The 21,421-nt window shown below is 38.1% G+C and overlaps 1 protein-coding gene across 6 annotated transcripts in view; it reads left to right on the forward strand.

Annotated features, from left to right (window-relative positions):
- The window catches only part of CDC14A (cell division cycle 14A), a 171,267-nt gene that overhangs the window by 111,279 nt on the left and 38,567 nt on the right, over positions 1-21,421 (forward strand). For all 6 annotated transcript variants that reach the window (XM_010377242.2, XM_030935849.1, XM_010377241.1 and 3 more), the window contains 2 exons: positions 2,086-2,316; positions 7,438-7,576. In XM_010377242.2, coding sequence (XP_010375544.1) covers positions 2,086-2,316; positions 7,438-7,576 — 370 coding nt within the window. The remainder of the gene's footprint in view (positions 1-2,085; positions 2,317-7,437; positions 7,577-21,421) is intronic.

Genomic DNA, 21,421 nt, shown 5'->3' on the forward strand with positions numbered 1-21,421 from the left:
TAAGCAGTGTATTACCTCTTTGCTCAAAAGCAACATGGCCTGTGAAAATCACATACTGAGCTGTGGATTAATTGGTCCTGCCTTCCAATTCTGTCTTTGTCCTTTGTGTGACCTGGCCAAGTGTACCAGTTAGGGCTGTCTAACTCTGGTAAAAGGCAGTTTTTGGAGTACGTTGGGTGGCTCATAGACTTTAAGAGAAGGCTGGAGAACTAGGTTTAAAAGATGAGCAGGACCCAAGTGGGAAAATGGGAACCACACCAGGCATTTCAAACATAAAAATTTAATACAAGGAGTTTGTTTCAAAAAAGACTAAAAAGTAAAAAGGCAACACTGAAGAAACCAGAATATGTTGGAGAAAACAGCTAGTACCTTTAAGACTGGGGGGACGAAAGGGACAAAAGTGGAGTTAGCAGAACCTGGGAGCTCTGAGGAGGAGCCAGAAGGTTGGTGCTCTGACCTCTGAAGGGAATGCCACACAGCTGGTGTTTGGATTTGGGGGCTGAGGAGTGGAGACCGTGGGGGCTCCAGCCTCAGAGGTGAGTGCAGCAGGATGGTGGTATGAGAGCCAAAGTAAGCTGAGAGCTCTGGCTGCTCCTGTTTTCTGCTGCTGAAGTGATGCTGCCAGGAGGACAGGAAGAAGTTCCTTCCTCCTCCTCAGGTTGCACTTTAGTGCCTCCCATTTTTACAACCAATAGGAAGTCAGATAGAAAGGTAGTCTGGGAAATGTAGGACGTATATGGACTCCAGCCCCAGTGTCACAGAGCATAAGAGAGTTGGCTTGGAGCTGAGAGCTGACTAGCATAACAGGGATCCAAGGCAGCAGGAAATACAGCCAAGGACACAGCACGGAAACAGTCTGATTCACTTTGCTGGCTACCGCCACCCCTGGAACCTACCATCGTGAATGGGTTCCAACTGAGATAATTTCACTCAGCTGGTATGTTAGGGATCAGTGAATCCTGAATGGGTTACAGATGTGGCCATCCGTGTGCTGGGAACTTAGTCCCCTGAACCTTTGGAGCTGCCAAGCAAGGCCTGCAATGGCCAGCGCCCCCAGTGGTCGCCTTGGCTGATTAGCTAAGGCTAGGTCTGTAACCCAGCTGACTGCATAGCTCCCAGGATTACTCACATGATGGTGGAGCCGCTCAAAAATAAAAGGGGGTTTAAAGACGGAGCATCTTCCTCTCTCAAAAAAAGGAGGTATCCACAAAAGTTATTCTTTTTGTTTTTAACTAAAAAATGTTTCTATTTTAATTGATAAAAATTATATATTTATGGTGTACAACAAGTTTTGAAATATGTATACATTGTAGAATGGCTATGTCAAGTTTTACTTAAGTATTCACATATTTTTTTTTGTGGTGAGAAGACTTAAATTCTGCTTTCTAAATGACTTTCAAGTATACAATACATTGTTATTATAGTCACCATGTTGTACAATAGATCTCTGGGACATACTCCTTTCTAACTGAAATTTTGTTTTCTTTGACCAATATCTCCCCAACACCCCCTCTTTTAGTTTCTTAATATGTTAAATGGAGTTAGCCATCCTTAAGAGATGGTTTTGAGAATTTGAAATGATATACAATTGTGACTTGTACGTAGTAGGTACTTAATAATAATTGCTTTTGGGGAGCGTTATACTACAAATTAAAACTCTACATATGGCAAAAAAGCTTTAGCTGTAGTTGAAAAATATTTGTCAAGTGGCGAATAAAGCTCAAGGGAGAATAAAGTCACCAAGAACCATTCTAGGTCTGTTATGCACATTTGAGTACTTCAAGAATGCCTTTGTGTTGGGAGTCGGAAGAGTATGCTCCCAGGATTCGAATCTAGAGGTTGAGATTTTGAACTTTAATGATGTATTTCCAGTACTTAGAGAAGTTTTCTTTTTAACCTCCTATGGTGCTTACAGTTATGAAGATTGATGCTTTTAGGAGCTTGCTGTGACCTTTTCTCTCACGCAACACACTTTCCTCCCAAGCTTTGTTGAGATTTATACACTTCATTGTTGAGAGTTTTGTATTTCTGGGTTATGGAAGATGAAATGCATGCCTTTTGCTTACTGCTCCTTTCTTCCTTTAGGTTATCCTCTTCACGCCCCTGAAGCCTACTTTCCTTATTTCAAAAAGCATAATGTGACTGCAGTTGTGAGGTTGAACAAAAAGATTTATGAGGCAAAGCGCTTCACAGACGCTGGCTTCGAGCACTATGACCTCTTCTTCATAGATGGCAGCACACCCAGTGACAACATCGTGCGAAGGTTCCTGAACATCTGTGAGAACACCGAAGGGGCCATCGCCGTTCACTGCAAAGGTGTGTGCAAGGCCTTGGTGGTGGTGGCTGCGCTTATCGAAGGGGCAGGCCAAAGAAGAGCGAGTAACATAAAACAAAACCTGTTTAGTGTCTTAGAACACAATGAGGTTTTTAATTTGAGACAACTGGGACACAAACTCATTTTTGTAACCCCTTCTTAAAGAAACGATTGCTTGGGTGTGGACAATTGGTGGTGGTGTGGCTTTCTTGATATGCCAGTTTTTCAGACTTTACCTTTCCAGGTCCATGTGCTACAATGAGGGGAAATTACAGTAGCAGTGTCCTTAGGCTGCAGGAACACCTTTAAACAGGTGAAATTCTCAAGAGGCAAGGGTTGTTAGTTTTCCTCTCTCCTTTGTTTTTTTTTTTCAGAATTGCTCATCTCTTCCCCATCCTCTTGCACTGTCGTGGTTCTGTTTTATGACCCAGTTATCTGGACCCCCATTCCAGTCTCTGCCCATCCCTCCCCTGCTAGTCTTTGGCTTCATGGAGCAGAGTGTCTTCCATGCCTGTTGCTGGGGACAATCGGCTAGCTTACAATGCTGCTGATGTGATGCTGCCTCTTGGAATGAACTTAAAGAGTTGGTTTTGCAAATACCTGATCTCTGGAGGTGGATACTTTGGGGCAGGAGTTGTTCAGAGTATAGAAGGTTTAGGATTGCCAGATTTAACAAATAAAAATACAGGCTGCCTAATTAAATTTGAATGTTAGATAAACAATGAATACTTTTAAAACAAAAAGTATACGTGTGTCCCAAATATTGCAGGGAACATGCATTCTGTATTTTATCTGGCAACCCCATGTCAGCTACTCAGAAAGTATGACATGCCATTTGCTCTAAGCTTAGTTGTTAGACTTCAAGGAGGCTCAAAATCCATTCCACTCCAGATCTTTCAGTGTGGATAATACTGGAAATATTTCAGATATTTTACTGGGTCTTTGATTTAAGCGAGGAGAAATCTCTTGGGCTGCCCTGGGCTGGAGCCTCGAATTCCTCATGCGCAGCTCCTCTTAGTGTCGCTGGGTGGTGCTGTGCTCGTGGTTTTGGGGCTAGACCTGGTTTCCCTCTCATTTTATGCTAATCATCTAGTAGGTGTTGGGGAGGGTGCTGTTCTTTTCATGTGCCTAGTGCTGCTGTAACTGACTTATTCAGACGAGTATGGCTTTGGTTCTGACAGAAATTAAAATGCCGTTTTGTAGGCCCTTGTTTCTATGTTTAAGATTTGAGTAGGTGGAGGTACTTTGTGAACATGTGAGCAGAAATGGGAAGCTGCGGTTTCCCAGAGACCCAGAGAGATGGAAATGAGCAGCACGTGGCCTGGGTTTGGAGGAGGGCTCCCCATGCCAGGCTGCCTCCTCCTGGGTGGACAGAGCTCTCCCTCCCTAACCACCTGGTTAGCTAGCAGGATGGGCCCTGGCTTTATGGGATGTCTTGTCTCTGGCTTGGAAGGTGTCACTTGCTGGCTTATTTGTGGGTGCTGCTTTCAGGCCACAGTGGGGTGGCAGTGTGTTGGCTTGTCCCCATGTGATTCATTTGCACCCTGTTTGCTTTTCCATTGCATTTTGTTCAGTATTGCCCAGGTCCCAGAAAAAGCCCACATGTCACGTATTTTAAACATCAGTAGAACTTGAGAGCTAATGGGAACATTTATATCAATGTTTAGCAGGAAATAATCCTATCTTCTCTTTCAAAGTTTAGTTTTGTGCCATAAAAATTGTATTTTTTCCTGAGATTAATTTGGCCTTATTTCCTAGTTCAAGTAGTTTTATTATTACTACGTCATAGAGTTTATCTGTGGATTAGCCATCCGTATCTTGGACTGACAAATTCAAAGGAGAAGAACTGCAAAGCTTTCATTAAAACTCAGTGTGTTTCTTGATATATTTCTCACCTGAGAGACCTTGTGCAAATAAAACTCTCTGGTGTTAAACATTCTTATTACAGATATTTTCTCTATATCCTTGACCTGTGAATGTTTACCTTTTAAAAAATATATTTATTTTATATTGCAGATTTCTTTTTTTTTCTTTTCTTTCCTCTTTTTTTTTTTTTTTTTGGAGAAAGAGAATCTCGCTCTGTCATCCAGGCTGGAGTACAATAGCGTGATCTTGGCTCACTGCAGCCTCTGCCTCCTGGGTTCGACCAATTCTCCTGCCTCAGCCTCCCACGTATCTGGGATTACAGGTGCCCGCCACCACTCCTGGCTAATTTTTTATATTTTTAGTAGAGATGGGCTTTTGCCATGTTGGCCAGGCTGGTCTTGAACTCCTGACCTCAGATGATGCACCTGCCTCAGCCTCCCAAAGTGCTGGGATGACAGGTGTGAGCCACCGTACCCAGTCTGTATTGTAGATGTTTTCATATTAAATCAGAATCTTTAACATTGAATGCAGTTCTTGTATAGGACAGTCACATTTACATGTGGTGATGTCTTTTTGAGAGTGTTATTTCGTTTTCTTCCACTTGCACACACATAAAGGGTTCTTTTATAGGGATTACACCTTTGGTTTAATTACAGCTGTATTGCTTTTCACAGCATACTTATCTACTATAGGCTTGTTAATTATTTTGACATCTGCCCTGATTAAGTCAGCTTAATTTGCCGGGAATTCAAGCAACACTCACTCTTTTAATTGAACTGAAAGAAGGAGGGAGAAAGAATCTTTCCTATGTCAGACGAACTTTGGTAGCTACTGAAAAGGGAATGAATATGTCATGCCTCAACATAAACTATTTTATACAGAGATAAACTAGAAACCAATTTGCTGGGGATTACATTTCAATATCTGCATTTCACTTTGTGGTTGATAAAAGAGATGGCTATCAATTCTTGAAATTCTCTACCACAAATAATAATCTAAAATACAGCAACGTTGTGATATTCCAGTATGTGATTATTGATGTTCTATAGGGCTTTCAGAAAATGCCTGGAACTGTAAAGCAATTGGTGTTTGACTTGGTATAAATAGAACACTTTTCAACATCTTGTCATGCTGTGGCAGGGAGCCCTTTAATTACAAATGCTTTAAAAATTTTGTTAAAGTTTTTATAGAAACTTAGTGAAATGTTCCTATTCTGTTCAGTTGTGGTAAGAGCTCCTAACTATTGAGTGCTAAGTACGTTCTTTTTATAGATCAAAATTATAGACTCTTTTTTAAAAGGGGGAAGCTGCTTTAGTTTCAGAGAAATTGGAAAATTTCCTGCACCTCCTTTTTGGTTGTGAGTGTGAACAGGAGCCTAAGTGAGGGAGCCATCCAGGTCTTTTCACAGGGGGGAGCAGTGAGAGAGAGTGTTGTCTCCATAAGGAAGGCCCTTTTCTCTCTAGATAGACACCCAAATTGGTGACTTGAAGGAAGAACTCTGGAAACTCACTGGGCTCTGGCTTCTGCTCCAGGATGTCACCTGTGTTTTATCTATACGGTTGCTTGTAGTCTTGCCAGGCATCTAGGGAATTAACAATGATAGGCACTGGGTGAAATAGAAGGCAAATTACTCAGAACTCTTAATCGTAAACAACGGGGAGCCCCACTGAGACCATAATTAAACCTCACGCCTCTAAAGAACATTGATGTTTGATCTGGGACAAGAGTCCCTTCAGATTAAAACAGAACATACACACACTTCATCTAATAAAACAGAGTATGAATACTTCTTAAAAAGGAAGGGTTAGCCGGGAGCTGTGGCTCACGCCTGTAATCCTAGCACTTTGGGAGGCCAAGGAGGGCAGATCACCTGAGGTCAGGAGTTCGAGACCAGACTGACCAACATGGAGAAACCCTGTCTCTACTAAAAATACAAAATTAGCTGGGCATGGTGGTGCATGCCTGTAATCCCAGCTACTCGGGAGGCTGAGGCAGGAGAATCGCTTGAACCCGGGAGGCGGAGGTTGTGGTGAGCCCAGATCGCGCCATTGTACTCCAGCCTGGGCAACAGCAGCGAAACTCGGTCTTTTAAAAAAAAAAAAAAAGGGAAGGGTTAATGGGAAGGAAATGTCAGGCATCTGTAGACATCAGATTGATTGTTCTTTAATTTGCATTTTCAATATCTATTCTCCATCCAAGAATATTGCCCCCAAGGGGACAAAATTGTTGTTTTGGCGGGATGAAAAACTTTTTTTTTTTTTTTTTTTTAATAAAGCACAGATTTACATAAACAGATATGCAGTCTATCTGTGACAGTGAAATTTCATTTGGATTGATCAGGAATAAAATATCTAAAGAGGCTCCTGGAAGGAACAATACTGTAAAAAAGGTTGAGGAACACAGATTTAAAGACATACCTTTTTCACATTTTAACATTTCTGAAATTAGAATTCATCTTAAAATTGATAGCATGTCATAGTTTAATTTTTTTCTTTCTTAGTGGAACTTAGATACTACACGACGGTAGTCTTCGATTTGCTGAAGTACTGTGTGCTCCCAAGTACTGGGAGATAAGAGAAAACTACCTTTATTGTTTGATCAGGGAAAGCTGACAAAGGTCCCCTCAAAAGCAAAAGATTCTTGAACATGTAAAAAATGAAACTATCAACGTTCCCCTACTTTGTTTTGTTTTACACACACACACACACACACACACACACACATACACACATTATTTTTCCTTATTTCTTTTTCTAACTAAATGTTTTCATGGATGAAGTCAACATTGTACCAGTTTTCTAGGTCAGAAGTGTCACTTACCTATAACTTTCCCTGTGACCCAGTCCTAATGGGTTTCTCATTCATCTTTTCCTCTTTATTGCATTTGCTCGGCCTCATCCCTTTCCATCCTCATCCCAACCTCCTTCAGCCATCCTTGCTTCCCTGCCCCTGCCTTCCATCTCATCTCTCTTGCTTTTATCTCTGGCTTTTCCAATCCAGCCAGTAATGCTGCTGCCAGACCCATTTGCTTTTTATCACATCACTTTCTTGCCCCCAAATGTATGGCAGCTTCATTTTGCCCTTTCCATTGTTTAAAGAAAAAATGAGTTTTACATGATAGCAGTTATGTTTAGTAGCTGTGGACAATATCGTCACACTTGAATGCAGAGCAGTTTCTGGGCAAGGTTTGATTTCAGTGTTTTTGTGGGAGCATTTGCTAGACTTTATGTTTCTTATTCTGCTTCCTTCTCTTGCAGCTGGTCTTGGAAGAACAGGGACATTGATAGCCTGTTATGTAATGAAACACTACAGGTTTACACACGCTGAAATAATTGCTTGGATTAGAATATGCCGGCCAGGTTCTATTATAGGACCCCAACAGCACTTTCTGGAGGAGTAAGTATATTGTCCCCATTATCACATTATATCCTGTCCTTGATCTTTTCTACCTCTTGTTCCCCTGGTTGTGGACCATGTCAGCCTGTGGTTATAAAATGGCTCCATTGTTAAGAGAAGTGTGTGCCTCTAATAGAATATTGTTGATTTGACAGCTAATGCATTCTAACTTTGTACCTTTTATATCTCTTAGATCAGGTGAGAGTGAGAAGAAAATCACAGAGCCATCTCTGCCTACCCTTTTTCTGTCATTTTCTATGTGTGATCTGGCTACAGTGCAATTTTCTTATGACATCCCACTTGGCACTTTTCATTCTTTTCTTTTGTTTGCATGTCTTAAAGCATAATGGGAAAAAGAAAAACACAATTAAGGTCACTCAGTGATTTTGGTAAGATTGCTGTTCTTCTGGCAACTAACTAAACTGCTAGTGTAGCTACAACTTATGAATTTACCCAAGAAGTTACCACAGAAGAAAAAAGGAGGAGAACTGGGTTTTATTTCTAACTCTGACACTAACTAGCTTTATGACCATTATTTAGAAGAATACTTATTTATTCACTCATTCATCTATTCCCATAGCCATTCATTCATTAACTTTTTGTCCAGCCTCAGCCCAAGAGATAGAGAGATTTAAACTGTAGGACACAATCCTTTCTTCTTAGAATGTTAGAACGTATCTCAATGTACTCATTAATAAAATGAGAAGATGAAGTTAGTACTGGTAGATCTAGGTCCAGCTCTGAACTACTATTCATTAGTGATATCTTTTACTGAAACTTCATTTTTTTTTTCTTTTTATGCTGGGTTGACCCTATTTTATTTTAATTGTAATTTTTTATTTTTTGTAGAGACGGGGGTCTCACTATGTTGCCCAGGCTGGTTTTGAACTCCTGGGCTCAAGCAATCCTCCCACGTTGACTTCCCAAAGTGCAGGGATTATGGGTGTGAACCACTATGCCCGGCTGATGGCTCTCTTTTGAATAGCATTCTTTTCCATATAATTAGTTATTTCCAATTTAAATGTAACTATTCCTTTCCAGTTTTAATGATCATGATCATGTGTGAATTCATGAAGAAATGATCATGAATTTCATAGGAAGATGCCATAAGTAATTTAGCATCTGAAATGAATAAGAGGATTTGAGCCTGCTGAGGAATGAATTACTTTAGTTGCCAATCCTAGAGGTAATAACTGATTAAGAAGTGCTGAAAAATGAGCGGTTATACTTTAGCTTAAAAGAATGATGCAGAAGTATAATGAATGCATTGGAAAAATATGCAAGGACAGGATCATTACAAAGACAGGGATTTATCTGTTTTTACCTGTGAGGTACATATAAAATAATTCTGTTATTTTGGAGCTTTATTCTTGATCAGATTCTCAGCCATTGTCTTCCTCTATTTCTCTGTTTTGCATTTTGTGTGCCTGTAGCCTGGAACTTTGTGCCATGTATCTGCCAGGTTTTCATTATATTAATTACTGAAGTTGAAGAAATGGTCTTAGGCTTAAAAATCCAAATACTCCTAAGCCTAGTTCTTTAAACCATTTAATCAATATCTTAAAATTATTGCTTGTCATTTAATAGGTATCTCTGTACCTATTGCCCCAGGCATTCTGCTAAGTACAGCTCACAAGGTGAGGAGATATAGCAGAGAATTCTAGCAGTCAGGGTCACCTAGCTTTCTCAGGGTGTCAGATAACACAGCCCTCATGTTTCATGGCTGCGTACTCCCTCCAACCTCCCTATTATACTCTTTCTCTCTGCCATATCTCAAAATAGTAAGAGAAGAAATTAGAGTTATGAGGCAAAGTCACTCTAGGCTGAAGAAAGATTCTTAAATTTATAGATACTTAAGCTGCATATAGAGAACTCTCAAAACTCAAGAAAACAACTTAATATAAAATAGGTAAATGATTTGAACAGAAATTCTTCCAAAATGATATACAGATGGTGAATATTCCTCATGATCAGAAGCACAGAGTTCCTAAAGAAACACTGCATATCAAATCCAGCTATATAAAAAAGATTGTACATCTTGACCATCATGGTTCAGTATTAGAAAATCAATATAATTCACCACATTAACACAAAAAGTAGAAGAATTATGTGATTATTTCAATAGATGTACAAAAATTTGACAAAGTTTAGTACCCATTTTTAATATAAACTTTCAATAAACTAGAAATAGAAGGAAATTTCCTCATTCAGATAAAAATAATCTATGAAAACTCTACAGCTAAAATTATATAAAATTATATTTAATGGTGATGCTTTTCCTGTAAGATCAGGAACAAAACAAGGGTCTCTACTCTCACTACTTCTAATATTATACTGGAAATCTTAACCAATGCAATTAAAAAAAACCCAAAAACTTAGAAATCCTGTAAGATTGCAGGATACAAAGTCAATTTTCAAAAATTTTAGCACAATTTTAAAATATGGCTAATTAAAAGGCACACAGTATACGTATCTGACAAAAGACTTGTACACATATAATAAAACTATAAAGAAGCAATTTTAAAAGTTAATTTTTTAATGGGCAAAAGCCTTGACCGGATAGCTCACAGGAGGTAATATATGTATATGAAAAGATGTCCAACATCATTAGCCATCAGGGAAATAGAAATTGAAACCACAATGAGATACTTTTTTATGTCAACCAAAATGACAAACAAAAAAGAAGTTTTACTACAAAATGCTGGCAAAGATATGGAGCAACTGGAACTCTCATGTGTTAACCAATTGGTGTATAATTATTTGGCAGTTTCTCATAACGTTAATCTATATTTAACCCTATGAACCAATGATTTCATTCCTAGGTATTTAAATAAGGGAAATGAAAACATTTGTCCACAAAAAGACTTGTACAAGAATATTCACAGTTGCTTTATTCATAATAGCCCAAAATTAGAAATCATCCAAATGTCCATCAACAATTTATAAGTGAATATATCATAAAATGTTCATAAAATGAAATACTAACCAGCAATAAAAAAGAATGAATTACTGATATACTCAACATAGATGAATATCATATTATTGTAAGAGGGGAAGAAAAGCCAGACATAAAATAATACATGCTGTATAGATAAAGCCCAAGAACAGGCAAAACCATTCTGTGGTGATAGAAATCAGAAAGCAATTGCTTCTGAGGTGTGTCAGGGAAAACTGACCCCGCAAAAAAGCATGATGGAACTTTCTAGAGTGTTGGAAATGTTCTGTATCTTGGGTTGTGGTTACACAGGAGCACAATCAGTTGTAATTCCATATACTAGCCTTAAACAATTAGAAATAAAACCTAAAAAATTATACCATTTACAGTGCATCCAGTAACTTCAGGTTAGAGATGTGCAATATCTCTACACAGAAAACCAAAGAAATTTTTTTATTGAGAGAAATTAAAGAAGTTATAAATAAATGAAAAGGTAAAGATTATCTTGAATAAGATCAAAGCTGGAGGGTTTACACTCCCAGACATGGATTCATTTTAAAACTGCAGCAATTATGATGTTGAGGTATTGGTGTCAAAACAGAGAAATTAACCAATAGAATAGAATATAAAGTGCAGAAACAAATTCAGACATATACAGACACTTGATTTATGATAAAGGTGACATGATAGAGCAACAGGAAAAGGTCTTTTTAGTAAATTCTGCTGGGTCAACTGGATATCCATATGGGGGAAAAAAAGAACCTTGGCTCCTATCTCACAACCTATTTTTTTAAAGGAATTCCTGATGAGTTGTTGATCTAAATGTGACAGAAAAATCAGTAAAGCTTCTGGAAGATAGCATAAAATAATATATTCATACTTTGAAGTTAACAAAGATGTCTTAAGTGGTACACAGAAAGCATTGCCTATAACTGAGTTGAAATTGTAAAATTCTCTTCATCAAAGACACTGTTAAGAAAGTGAAAATGAAAACCACAAGAGTAGGAGAATATTTGCATCACATAATAATGGGCACCTTACTAGTACCTAGAATACTTAGAATCCTACAAATTAACAATAAAAAAAATCTGATAAAAAATGTGTAAGAAACATGAAAAGATACTTCATAGAAGAGAATGTACACATGGCCAATAAACATACGAAAAGCGATTCAGCTTCAATAGCTATTTCATATCTTTTGGTACACCTATCTGTTAGAGATATACCTGTGAGTGGAACAGTTGGGTATGTGTGCATTCAGTGTTAGAATTATTAAACAGTTTTCCAAAGTAGATATGCCTGTTTATGTTCTCATCAGCAATGGTTTGTCAGTCTCTTAAATTTAAGCCATTAGATTTTTTAAAGTGGTAACTTGCTTTAGAGTTTTAATTTGCTTTTTCTTGATGACTAAGGTCTATCTTTGTATATTCTAGATACTAGTCCTTTGTCTGATAAATGTTTTTCAAGTTTTTTTTCAGTCTATAACTTGTCTTTTCATCCTCTTAATAGGATCTTTTACAGAATAAAAGTTTTAAATTTTGATGAAATCCCTTTTATCACTTTTTTCTGTTTGATATTGTCTAAGACTCTTAGTGTATCCCTAGACTCGATGATTTCTCATATTTTTTTCTAAAAAGTTTATAGTTTTACATTCATATTTAACTCTGTGATGGATTTTGAGGTTTTTTGTTTATTTCATAATGTGTGAGACTTAGGTCAAGCTTCTTTTTTTTGGCCTATGCATGCCCAGTTGCTTCAGTACCATTTTTGTTGAAAATTCAATTTCTCTACTGAATTGTTTCTATAGCAGTATCAAAAATCATTTGGATATATTTATGTTGATCTATTTCTTTGTTCTCTGTTCTGTTCCATTGACCTATGTGTCTCCTTCCTTCAGTACCACCCTCTCTTGATTACTGAACCCATATAGTGAGCCTTAGCATTGGAAGAGTGATTCCTTCCACTTTCTCCTTCTTTAACAAAATATTCTGAGCAATTCCACTTTCTTCTCCTTTTCATATAAATTTTAGAGTAAGCCTGTCTAAATCTACAGATAATGTTTCTGGGATTTTAATAGGAAGTATGTTAATCTTCTATATCGATTTGGGGAGAACTGACATCTTTACTATTGTTGAGTCTTCTAATCCGTAAACATGATAGGTCTTTTCATTTATTTAGATCTTCTTTGATTTATTTCATCAGCATTGCATAGTTTTCTGGATGCAAGTCCTTTTTTGTTAAATTTACACCTAAGTACTTTTTTTTTTAAAGCAATTATAAATGGTATTTATGTCCATATGTTCATTGCTAGTATGTAGAAATACAGTTGATTTTTCTTTTTCTTTTTTGAGATGGAGTTTCGCTCTTGTTGCCCAAGCTGGAGTGCAATGGCGCGATCTTGGCTTACTGCAACCTCCACCTCCTGGGTTCAAGTGATTCTCCCTCCTCAGCCTCCCAAGTAGCTGGGATTACAGGCATGTGGTGCCCAGCTAATTTTTTGTATTTTTAGTAGAGATGGGATTTCACTATGTTGGCTAGGCTGGTCTCGAACTCCTGACCTCAGGTGATCCTCCCACCTCGGCCTCCCAAAGTGCTGGGATTACAGGTGTGAGTCACCCTGCCTGGCCACAGTTGATTTTTCTATGTTTATTTTGTATCCTGAAACCTAGGAGTTTTGTGTGGGGGCTTGTGTGTGTATGTATGTGCAAATTCTTGGGGATTGCTTTTTCAACCACAAATAGGACAGTTTTATTTTCTTTCTCATCTATATACCTTATGTTTCCTTTTCTTCCCTTGTTGGACAGGCTAAAACTTCCAGCACTGTAATGAATAAGAGTGAAAAGAGCAGACATCCTTGTCGTGCTCCCAGTCTTGGAAGGAAAGCATACAGGCATTCACCTGGATTAAGTATGTTAATTGAGGTTTTCTATAGATGTTCTGTATCAAGTTGAGGCAGTTCTCCTCTATTTCTATGTTTTTGAGAGTTCTTATCATGAATGGGTGTTGAGACTTGTCAAATGCTTTTTAGGCATTGATTAATAAGATCACATGATTTTCTTCTTTAGACTGTTAATATGGTAGATTACGTCAATTGTTTTTTGTATATTGAAGGAGCCTTATGTCCCTGGAATAAACCCCATTTGGTCATGGTGTGTAATTCTTTTTATATATTGCTGAACTCTGTTAAAAATTTTTATGTCCATATTCATGAGTAACATTGGTTTGTAGTTTTCTTTTTTTGTACTGTTTTGTCTGGATTTTGTGTCAGGATAATACTGGCTTCATGAAATGAATTGGGAATTGTTCTTCTTTGTTTCCTGGAAGAGATTGTGAGAACTGGTGTGAATTCTTAAAATGCTTGGTAGAATTCTCCAGTGAAATTATCTGGGCCTGGGGATTTCTTTTTAAAATTATGAATTCAATTTCCTTAATAGATAAATACTCCATTTCATATTGGGTGAATTATGGTAGTTTGTTTTTTGAGGAATTAGTCAGTTTCATCTAAATTGTCAAATTTATGTTTGTAGAGGTGCTTTTTTTTTTTAGTATTCCTTTATGTTTGCAGGGCCTGTAGTGATTTTCTTGGCTTCATTTCTGATGTTAGTAATTTGTGTATTTTTTTTCCCTTTGTCAGTCTCGCTAGAAGTTTGACAATTTTATCGATCTTTTCAAAGAATCAGCTCTTTGTTTCATTAATTTTCTCATTTTTTTTGTTTTTAATTTCATTGGTTCATGTTTTTATATTTATTTCCTTCTGCTTGTTTGTAGTTTTCACTATTTTGGCAATGTGTCTGGGTGTGCATTTCATTGGAATTATCCTTTTTTGAGGTTTACTCAGCTTCTCGAATGTTTAGGTTTATGCCTTGTCAAATTTGGAAGGTTTTTCAGCTGTTATTTACTTAAGTACTTTCTGAACCCTGCCCTCTTTTTCCTCTCCTTCTGGAACTCTGTTGACATGAGTGTTAGGTTTGTAAGTCCCACAGCTCTCTGGGACTCTCTTCATTTTATTTTTAGTTTATTTTCTCTTAGTTATTCATGATTGAATAGTTTCTACTATCCTATCTTCAACTTCACAAATTCTCTCATCTCTCAATTCTGCCGTTTAACCCACTCACTGAATTTTACATTTTTTTTTTTTTTTTTTTTTTTTTGAGACAGAGTCTTGCACTGTCACCCAGGCTGGAGTGCAGTGGCCGGACCTCAGCTCACTGCAAGCTCTGCCTCCCGGGTTTATGCCATTCTCCTGCCTCAGCCTCCCAAGTAGCTGGGACTACAGGCGCCCGCCACCTTGCCCGGCTAGTTTTTTGTATTTTTTAGTAGAGATGGGGTTTCACCATGTTAGCCAGGATGGTCTCGATCTCCTGACCTCGTGATCCGCCCGTCTCGGCCTCCCAAAGTGCTGGGATTACAGGCTTGAGCCACCGCGCCCGGCCATTACATTTTGTTTATATACTATTCTAAACTTTCTATTTGGTTTTCTTTATATCTGTTTCTTTGCTGAAACTTCCTATTTTGTCAGTTGTTTCGTGTGTCTTTGTAATTGTTTGTTGGGGCATTTTTGTCATGGCTACTTTTAAATCTTTGTCAAATTCTTCTAACATCTCTGTCATCTTGGTGTTGGCATTTAGTGATCATCTCTTTTCATTCAGTCAATGTCAAGGTCAGAAAATGTTAACCTGAACATTTTCCTAGTATGTTGTGAGACTCTGGATCTTACTTAAACATTCCGTTGTATCTGGCTTCTTACACTGCTCCAGCAGGGGAAGGTGGCGGCAGTTGGGTTGGGGGTTGGGGGGTTGCCACATTGCTACTACCAGGTGGAGGCAGGAATCTGGATTCTGCACTCTGCCTCTGTTCATGTCCAAGGTTGAGAGACTTCTTGTTGCTGGTGGGTGGAGGTGGGAGTTCTAGCTTCCCATCTGGTCTGCACTGACACTGTAATAGGGGTCACCTTGTTGCTGAAGGGTGTTGGTGAAAGTCTTCACTCTCCACTAGGCCTCCTGTGACACCACTCCAGCTGATAAGGGAGGGTTGTTGGTCACTGCTTGGTTGAGGTGGACTTCCAGGTTCCACCATTAATACCTTAGCGAGGAGTGGGGCCGAAACTGGGGGATCTCATTACCTGACTCCCAACTTAGCCTTCTTTAACACTTCTCTGGTGAGTGACTGACAAAGGGTATAGGGGTGCCTGCCTACAGCCTGGCAGCGTGGAAATCCAGGATACCCTCTCAGTCTTTGCTGGCTGTCAGGGTTAGGGCCACAGTTTTTTTCCTGTGGGGTTTGGCTGGAGAAGAGCAGTTGCTGAAACGTTTTTTGTCTTCTAGGATACCCTTTTCCCGTTCCTTTGACTAGACAGAGCAGGTTTTTCTTTGGGCTTTAAAAATATCAGCTCTGGGCTGGGCACGGTGGCTCATGCATGTAATCCCAGCACTTTAGGAGGTCAAGGCAGGCAGATCACATGAGGTCAAGAGTTCGAGACCAACCTGGTCAACATGATGAAACCCTGTCTCTATTAAAAATATAAAAATTAACTGGGTGTGGTGGCAAGTGCCTGTAATCCCAGCTACTTCAGAGGCTGAGGCAATCAACTGAACTCAGGAGGCGGAGGTTGCAGTAAGCCGAGATTGCGCCATTGCACTCCAGTCTGGGTGACAGAGCAGGACTCCGTCGCAAAAAAATAACAAAAAACAAAACAAAAAAACCCCAGCTCTGTTGGCATTTTTGGGTCATTATCTTCTTCAGCCCTAAGACTGGCCTAAGTAAGGCAAAAAGAAAACTCGAAGCACTCACCACCATTTATTTCATTACTTAGGTCTCAAAGTTCCAACCAATCTGCCTTTTTCTTTTCTATCTTTCAGAGTCTTGTTATTTTTTTAAAGATATATGTAGGATTTTAAATTTTACTTATTGGGAAGAATAGGGAAAAGTACATCTACTTCATTTTCCAGAAATGGTGTTATTACCTTATATTTTAAGGTAATTAGTCTGGCTATAATTTTCGGCATGGAATCTGCTGTGGCAGTCTGAATAGTGTCTCCCCAAATATATGCATGTTTTAATCCCTGTGAATTGTGCCAGCTGTGAATGTTACTCTATATGGAAAAAAAGGACTTTGCAGAAGTGATTAAGGTAAGGATGTTGATGTGGGGAGATTATCCTGGATTATTTGGGTGGGCCCAATATAATCACAGTGTCCTTAGAAGAGGGACCCAGGAGGAGCCATTTAGAGGAGAAGCCGATATGATGACTGAAACAGAGATTGGATTGATGCACTTTAAAGATGGAGGAAGGAGCCATAAGCCAAGGAATATGTGCAGCCACTCTAAATTGAAAAAGGCAAGGAAACAAATTATCTCCTCAAAGCCTCTATTGGAACCAGCCCTGCCTACTGTCACTGCTTTAGCTCAGTGAAACTGATTTCAGAATTCTAACTCCAGATCTGTAAGAAAGTAAATTTATGTTCTTTTAAACCACCACATTTACGGCAGTGCTTTACAATATCCTTAGGAAATTAATACATCTGCTTTGTATAGATAGCAAATATTACAGTAAGAGATGCAGATCCTAGTGATGAACATGCATATTCTGAACTTCTCTTATTCATCATACTTTCTAATTTGGAGTATTTAATTCCAAATACTCCAAATTAGAAAGTATGATGAATAAGAGTGTATAGAGGAGTCGTGTGACTTAAGTGTTATTTAAGGAAGCTTGGGTTGCAACAATGTGTAAGATGAATTGGGTGGATGGAGATTGGAATCAGAGAGGCTAAAAAGGAGACTATTATCATCCATCTCAGAGAGACAAGGACTTATCAAAAGAGGATAGAAGTTGGACTGAGTAGTTAGAGATGGGTACCAGGGACATTTCAAGAAAAAAAAAAAGACAAGGCTTTGAAGACTAATGATCGGAGAGACGAAGAGTATGAAGTCAATGATGACGCAAAAGCATGAATAAGTAACGTGTTCATTAAGCAAGAAATAAGAGGGTAAAAACGTTTTCTGTTAGGTTTTCACCTGTCAAAAATGACTGAACAAGTTAAAGTGATTGTATTCTTTTAAAGGTGAAAAGTCAATCAGTGCTTTTTAGAGAATGTTAATTCCAAAGCTCTGACTTATAAAGGCTGGTTTGTCATATCCTCCTAGTCCTTGAGGACCAAAATATGTCCAGGTGTTTGATTGCTGTGTCTTAAACAGGCAGCCCTCTTATTCACTGGCAGTAAGAGAGATGTTTATTAGCATCCTTTTGAGTTGTTGATGAATTTACTTATTGGCTGACCTCTCCTTTGTTACAGTCTGAAATTTTGTATTTAAACTTTTAAAGGATATAAATAAGACTCTCTATTTGCAAAACAACCATCAGGTGTTTTTCTTCTATTTAAAGATAAAGTTCTTAAACCAAAAATACCATTCTGAATCCCAAATGTGTCTTCTTTCAAACATCCTCAAGGTTCTTAAAATGATGTAAAAATACATCTTTTTGTTTTTGAGCCAACTCTGGACTCAACGTCCTCAGAGACAACCTTTAGAATTATAAAGGTGGAGTCAGGCTGCTTTTACAATTTGGTTGATTCTATTTATTGAACGTTTACTGTGTGAATGTTCCCCTGACCTTGGGTATCATTATCTATCTGTGATACATAACCTATATCACAGATAGATAGATCTGTCTGTGTCCTCGGGGATCATGATCTGTTAAAGCTTTCATTCATTATAAAGGGATCATTGAGGGACTAGTGTTGGGCTCCCATGGGGATTTTCACTTCATGGAGATCCTTTACTTATGGGGCCCAATATGGCATTGTTTTTATTTTGCATTTCCTCCTGAGACAGAGAGAACTCACATAAAGCCTAAACCTGGCTCTTACAGGAAGTTTTGTCTCTGTAAAGCAGAGCTTCCATTTTGAACGAGGTTATCTTTAAGAAGCACAATATTATGATTGAACTCTTTTTCATTCTTAAATCCATAAATCAGAAATTCCCCTGTTTTACTTTATTACCATAGATGTCTTCATCAGCTTCTACTTAGTTGGATATTTTCAGAATTCTAACTTTGTTGCAAGCCTTCCATTGTCTTCAGTGCTTCTCAAACATGAAAGTGCCTAGGAATCCTTGGGGGATCTTGTTCAGTGCAGTCTCTGATTCAGCAGGTCTGAGGTGAGACCTGAGAGTCTGCATTTCTAACAGGCTCCCAGGTGATGCGATGCTGCTGGTCCTTGAACTACATTCAATAACAAGGGTGTTTGGCTCATCCTTACGCTGTAGATATCAACTTAGGCTATATCTTACTTTGGTATGGATAGCATTTGTTAAGTTTCACAATTGAATTGAGCTAGATCAGAAATTAATAGTTAAACCATTTCTTTTTTATTTCAGGAATTACCAAAAATAAGATGAAAAACATCTGTTTAGAAAATGGAAAATGCTTGAAAAAGTCTAACAGTAATGGTTTGAGTTTTAGTTGAGATTGACTTCTATCATTTCTTTTTTTGAAAAATTAAAAAAAAAAATTTCAGTAGCTTTTGGGATGCAAGTGGTTATTGGTTACACGGATGAATTGTATAGTATGAACTCCGAGATTTTAGTGCACCCATCACCTGAGTAGTGTACATTGTACCCAATATGTAGTTTTTAATCCCTCTTGCCCATAGTCTCCATAGCCCATTATATTCACTCTGTATGCCTTTGCATACCTATACCATTTCCTTTTATGGTTTTCTTTTAGATACATGCAGTAGGTCAAGGAATATAGGCTAAAGATTTTTAATTATCTGTTTTAAGGATTTAAAATTTCGTGTTTCCTAAAATACAGAAATTATAATCCGAAATACCATAAAAATCAGAATTTAACAATACAAGATACTGTGTTTTATTAGAATTACAGGCATACTCCATAGGTTTGAGTTTACACTATTTATTGAAAATGACATTTTCGTAGTAACACTCAGTTATAGAAGTTTCTGATTTTCTTTTCAACAGTTACTGCTGCATTATCTGATCCATTTGTTGACTGCCAGTTGACACTGGAACTACTGGCTAAGCAAAAATAAAATCCTAATATGGGTTCAAGTATTAAGGATAATTAAGTATGTATCAGAATCTTTGGCAGTGGTTGCATCAGAAATTTATTATTAAATACTCATGCCAGTTATTACTCTGGATAGAAGACTGAATTTTTAAATTAATTTTGTATTATGGTAAAACATGTATAACATAAACCTTACAATTTTAACCATTATTATGTGTATAATTCAGTGACTTTATATATGTTCATAATGTTGTGCAGCCATCACCACTATTTCCAGAATGTTTTCATTGTTCCAAACAGAAACTATGTACCCATTAAACAATAAATCCCCATTATCTCCAACCCCTACCCAAGTCTCTGGAAACCTCTGTTCTATTTTCTGACATTATGAATTTGCCTGTTCTAGATTCCTCATGCAAATGGAATCATTCAATATTTGTCCTTTTGTGTCTGACTTATTTTACTTAGCACATTTTCAACGCTCATCCATGTTGTAATCAGAATTTCTTTTTGAGGCTGAATAATATTCCATTGTGTGTTATATATCCCATTTTATTTATCCATTCATTTGTTGATAGGCATTTGAGTTATTTCTACCTTTTGGTTATTGCGAATAATGCAACTATTATGAACATTGGTACACAAGTATCTATTTGAATCCCCAGTTTCAATGATTTTTGACTATACACCTAAAAGTGGAGTTACTAGATCAGGTGGTAATTCTATGTGTAACCCTCTGAGGAACTGTGAAACTGTTTTCCACAATGGCTGTACCATTTTTCATCCCACTAGCAATGAATGAGGGGTGCAGTTTCTCTGTATCCTTACCATGAATGGTTTTTGCTTGTTTTGTTTTGTGTGCTCTGAATAAAACTATATGAAAAGGATTAGAGATGGGGGGAAAAGTATTGTAAGCAGTAAAAAAGTAAGCAGTAATGTATTAGGTTTAGTTATGAAGTTTGCATTTTGGCATGACACTCCAATGATCTAGCTTCTGATTGTAGGGTTCTATACCTAAACTAGATTTAGTTAGTTGAGTCTTTTGGAGAATACCCTTTCTCAGTTTTTTCCTTCTAACTTCATTTTCTAGTATGTTTCACAATTAACTGCCTTCCATTATACCTTCAGAAATTCTCTAAACATCTTCCTAGTGAATCATCCACTTGTATCGCAGCATTTGAAGAACTCCTTGAATACCTATCGCCGTCCCACCCCCTGCCTCTTGGTTACAGATTCCCATCTGTCTTCCTTTGATAGCAAGTTAGACCATTTTGTTAGCCCACTTCTTTAGGCCAGGAACTGTCTCTGTTTTCGTAATAACTCTGGGCTGGTGGAATAGAAGGTACACAAAACAGATTGGTACTCAAGTCATGGCTAGAGTAGGCCTAGGCCAAGCTAGAAAGTGGGTTACATTTCTACTTGAAGTGACCAAATAGTGGGTTTGGATGGACTTTGTGGTCAGGGTTGGGTTTTTTGGGAAAATGTGTCCAGGATGGAAGAAGGATGAAGATGAAGAGTTCTGTTGGTGTGGAGATGGGATTAGGCTGGGCTTAGGGAAGTGAAGGAGGACAGGTCAGCCACACACAGAAGACTGCACAATGGCTGGCTGCCATTGTGTTCTGTACTCAGAACTAGGAATATTCACTATAATAGTGCAACTGACTTGGATTTCATTAGAGGAATATTAAAAGTAGATGTAAAAAAAAGACCTGTGAAGGCTCTAGATCAGAATCAACTGTAACTTGGCTCATCACAAGCCAAATTATTTAGTTAGTTTCTTATGTCCCATGCCTGGCTAGCCTAAGCCCAACTAACCCAGGGCAAGGACATGGCTGAAAACAATGACCCCAGCACTGGCTGTACTTCTTAAGGCTCTATTCAAA

The sequence above is a fragment of the Rhinopithecus roxellana genome, chromosome 8 (genome assembly GCF_007565055.1).
Source record: "Rhinopithecus roxellana isolate Shanxi Qingling chromosome 8, ASM756505v1, whole genome shotgun sequence".
NCBI lineage: Eukaryota > Metazoa > Chordata > Mammalia > Primates > Cercopithecidae > Rhinopithecus > Rhinopithecus roxellana.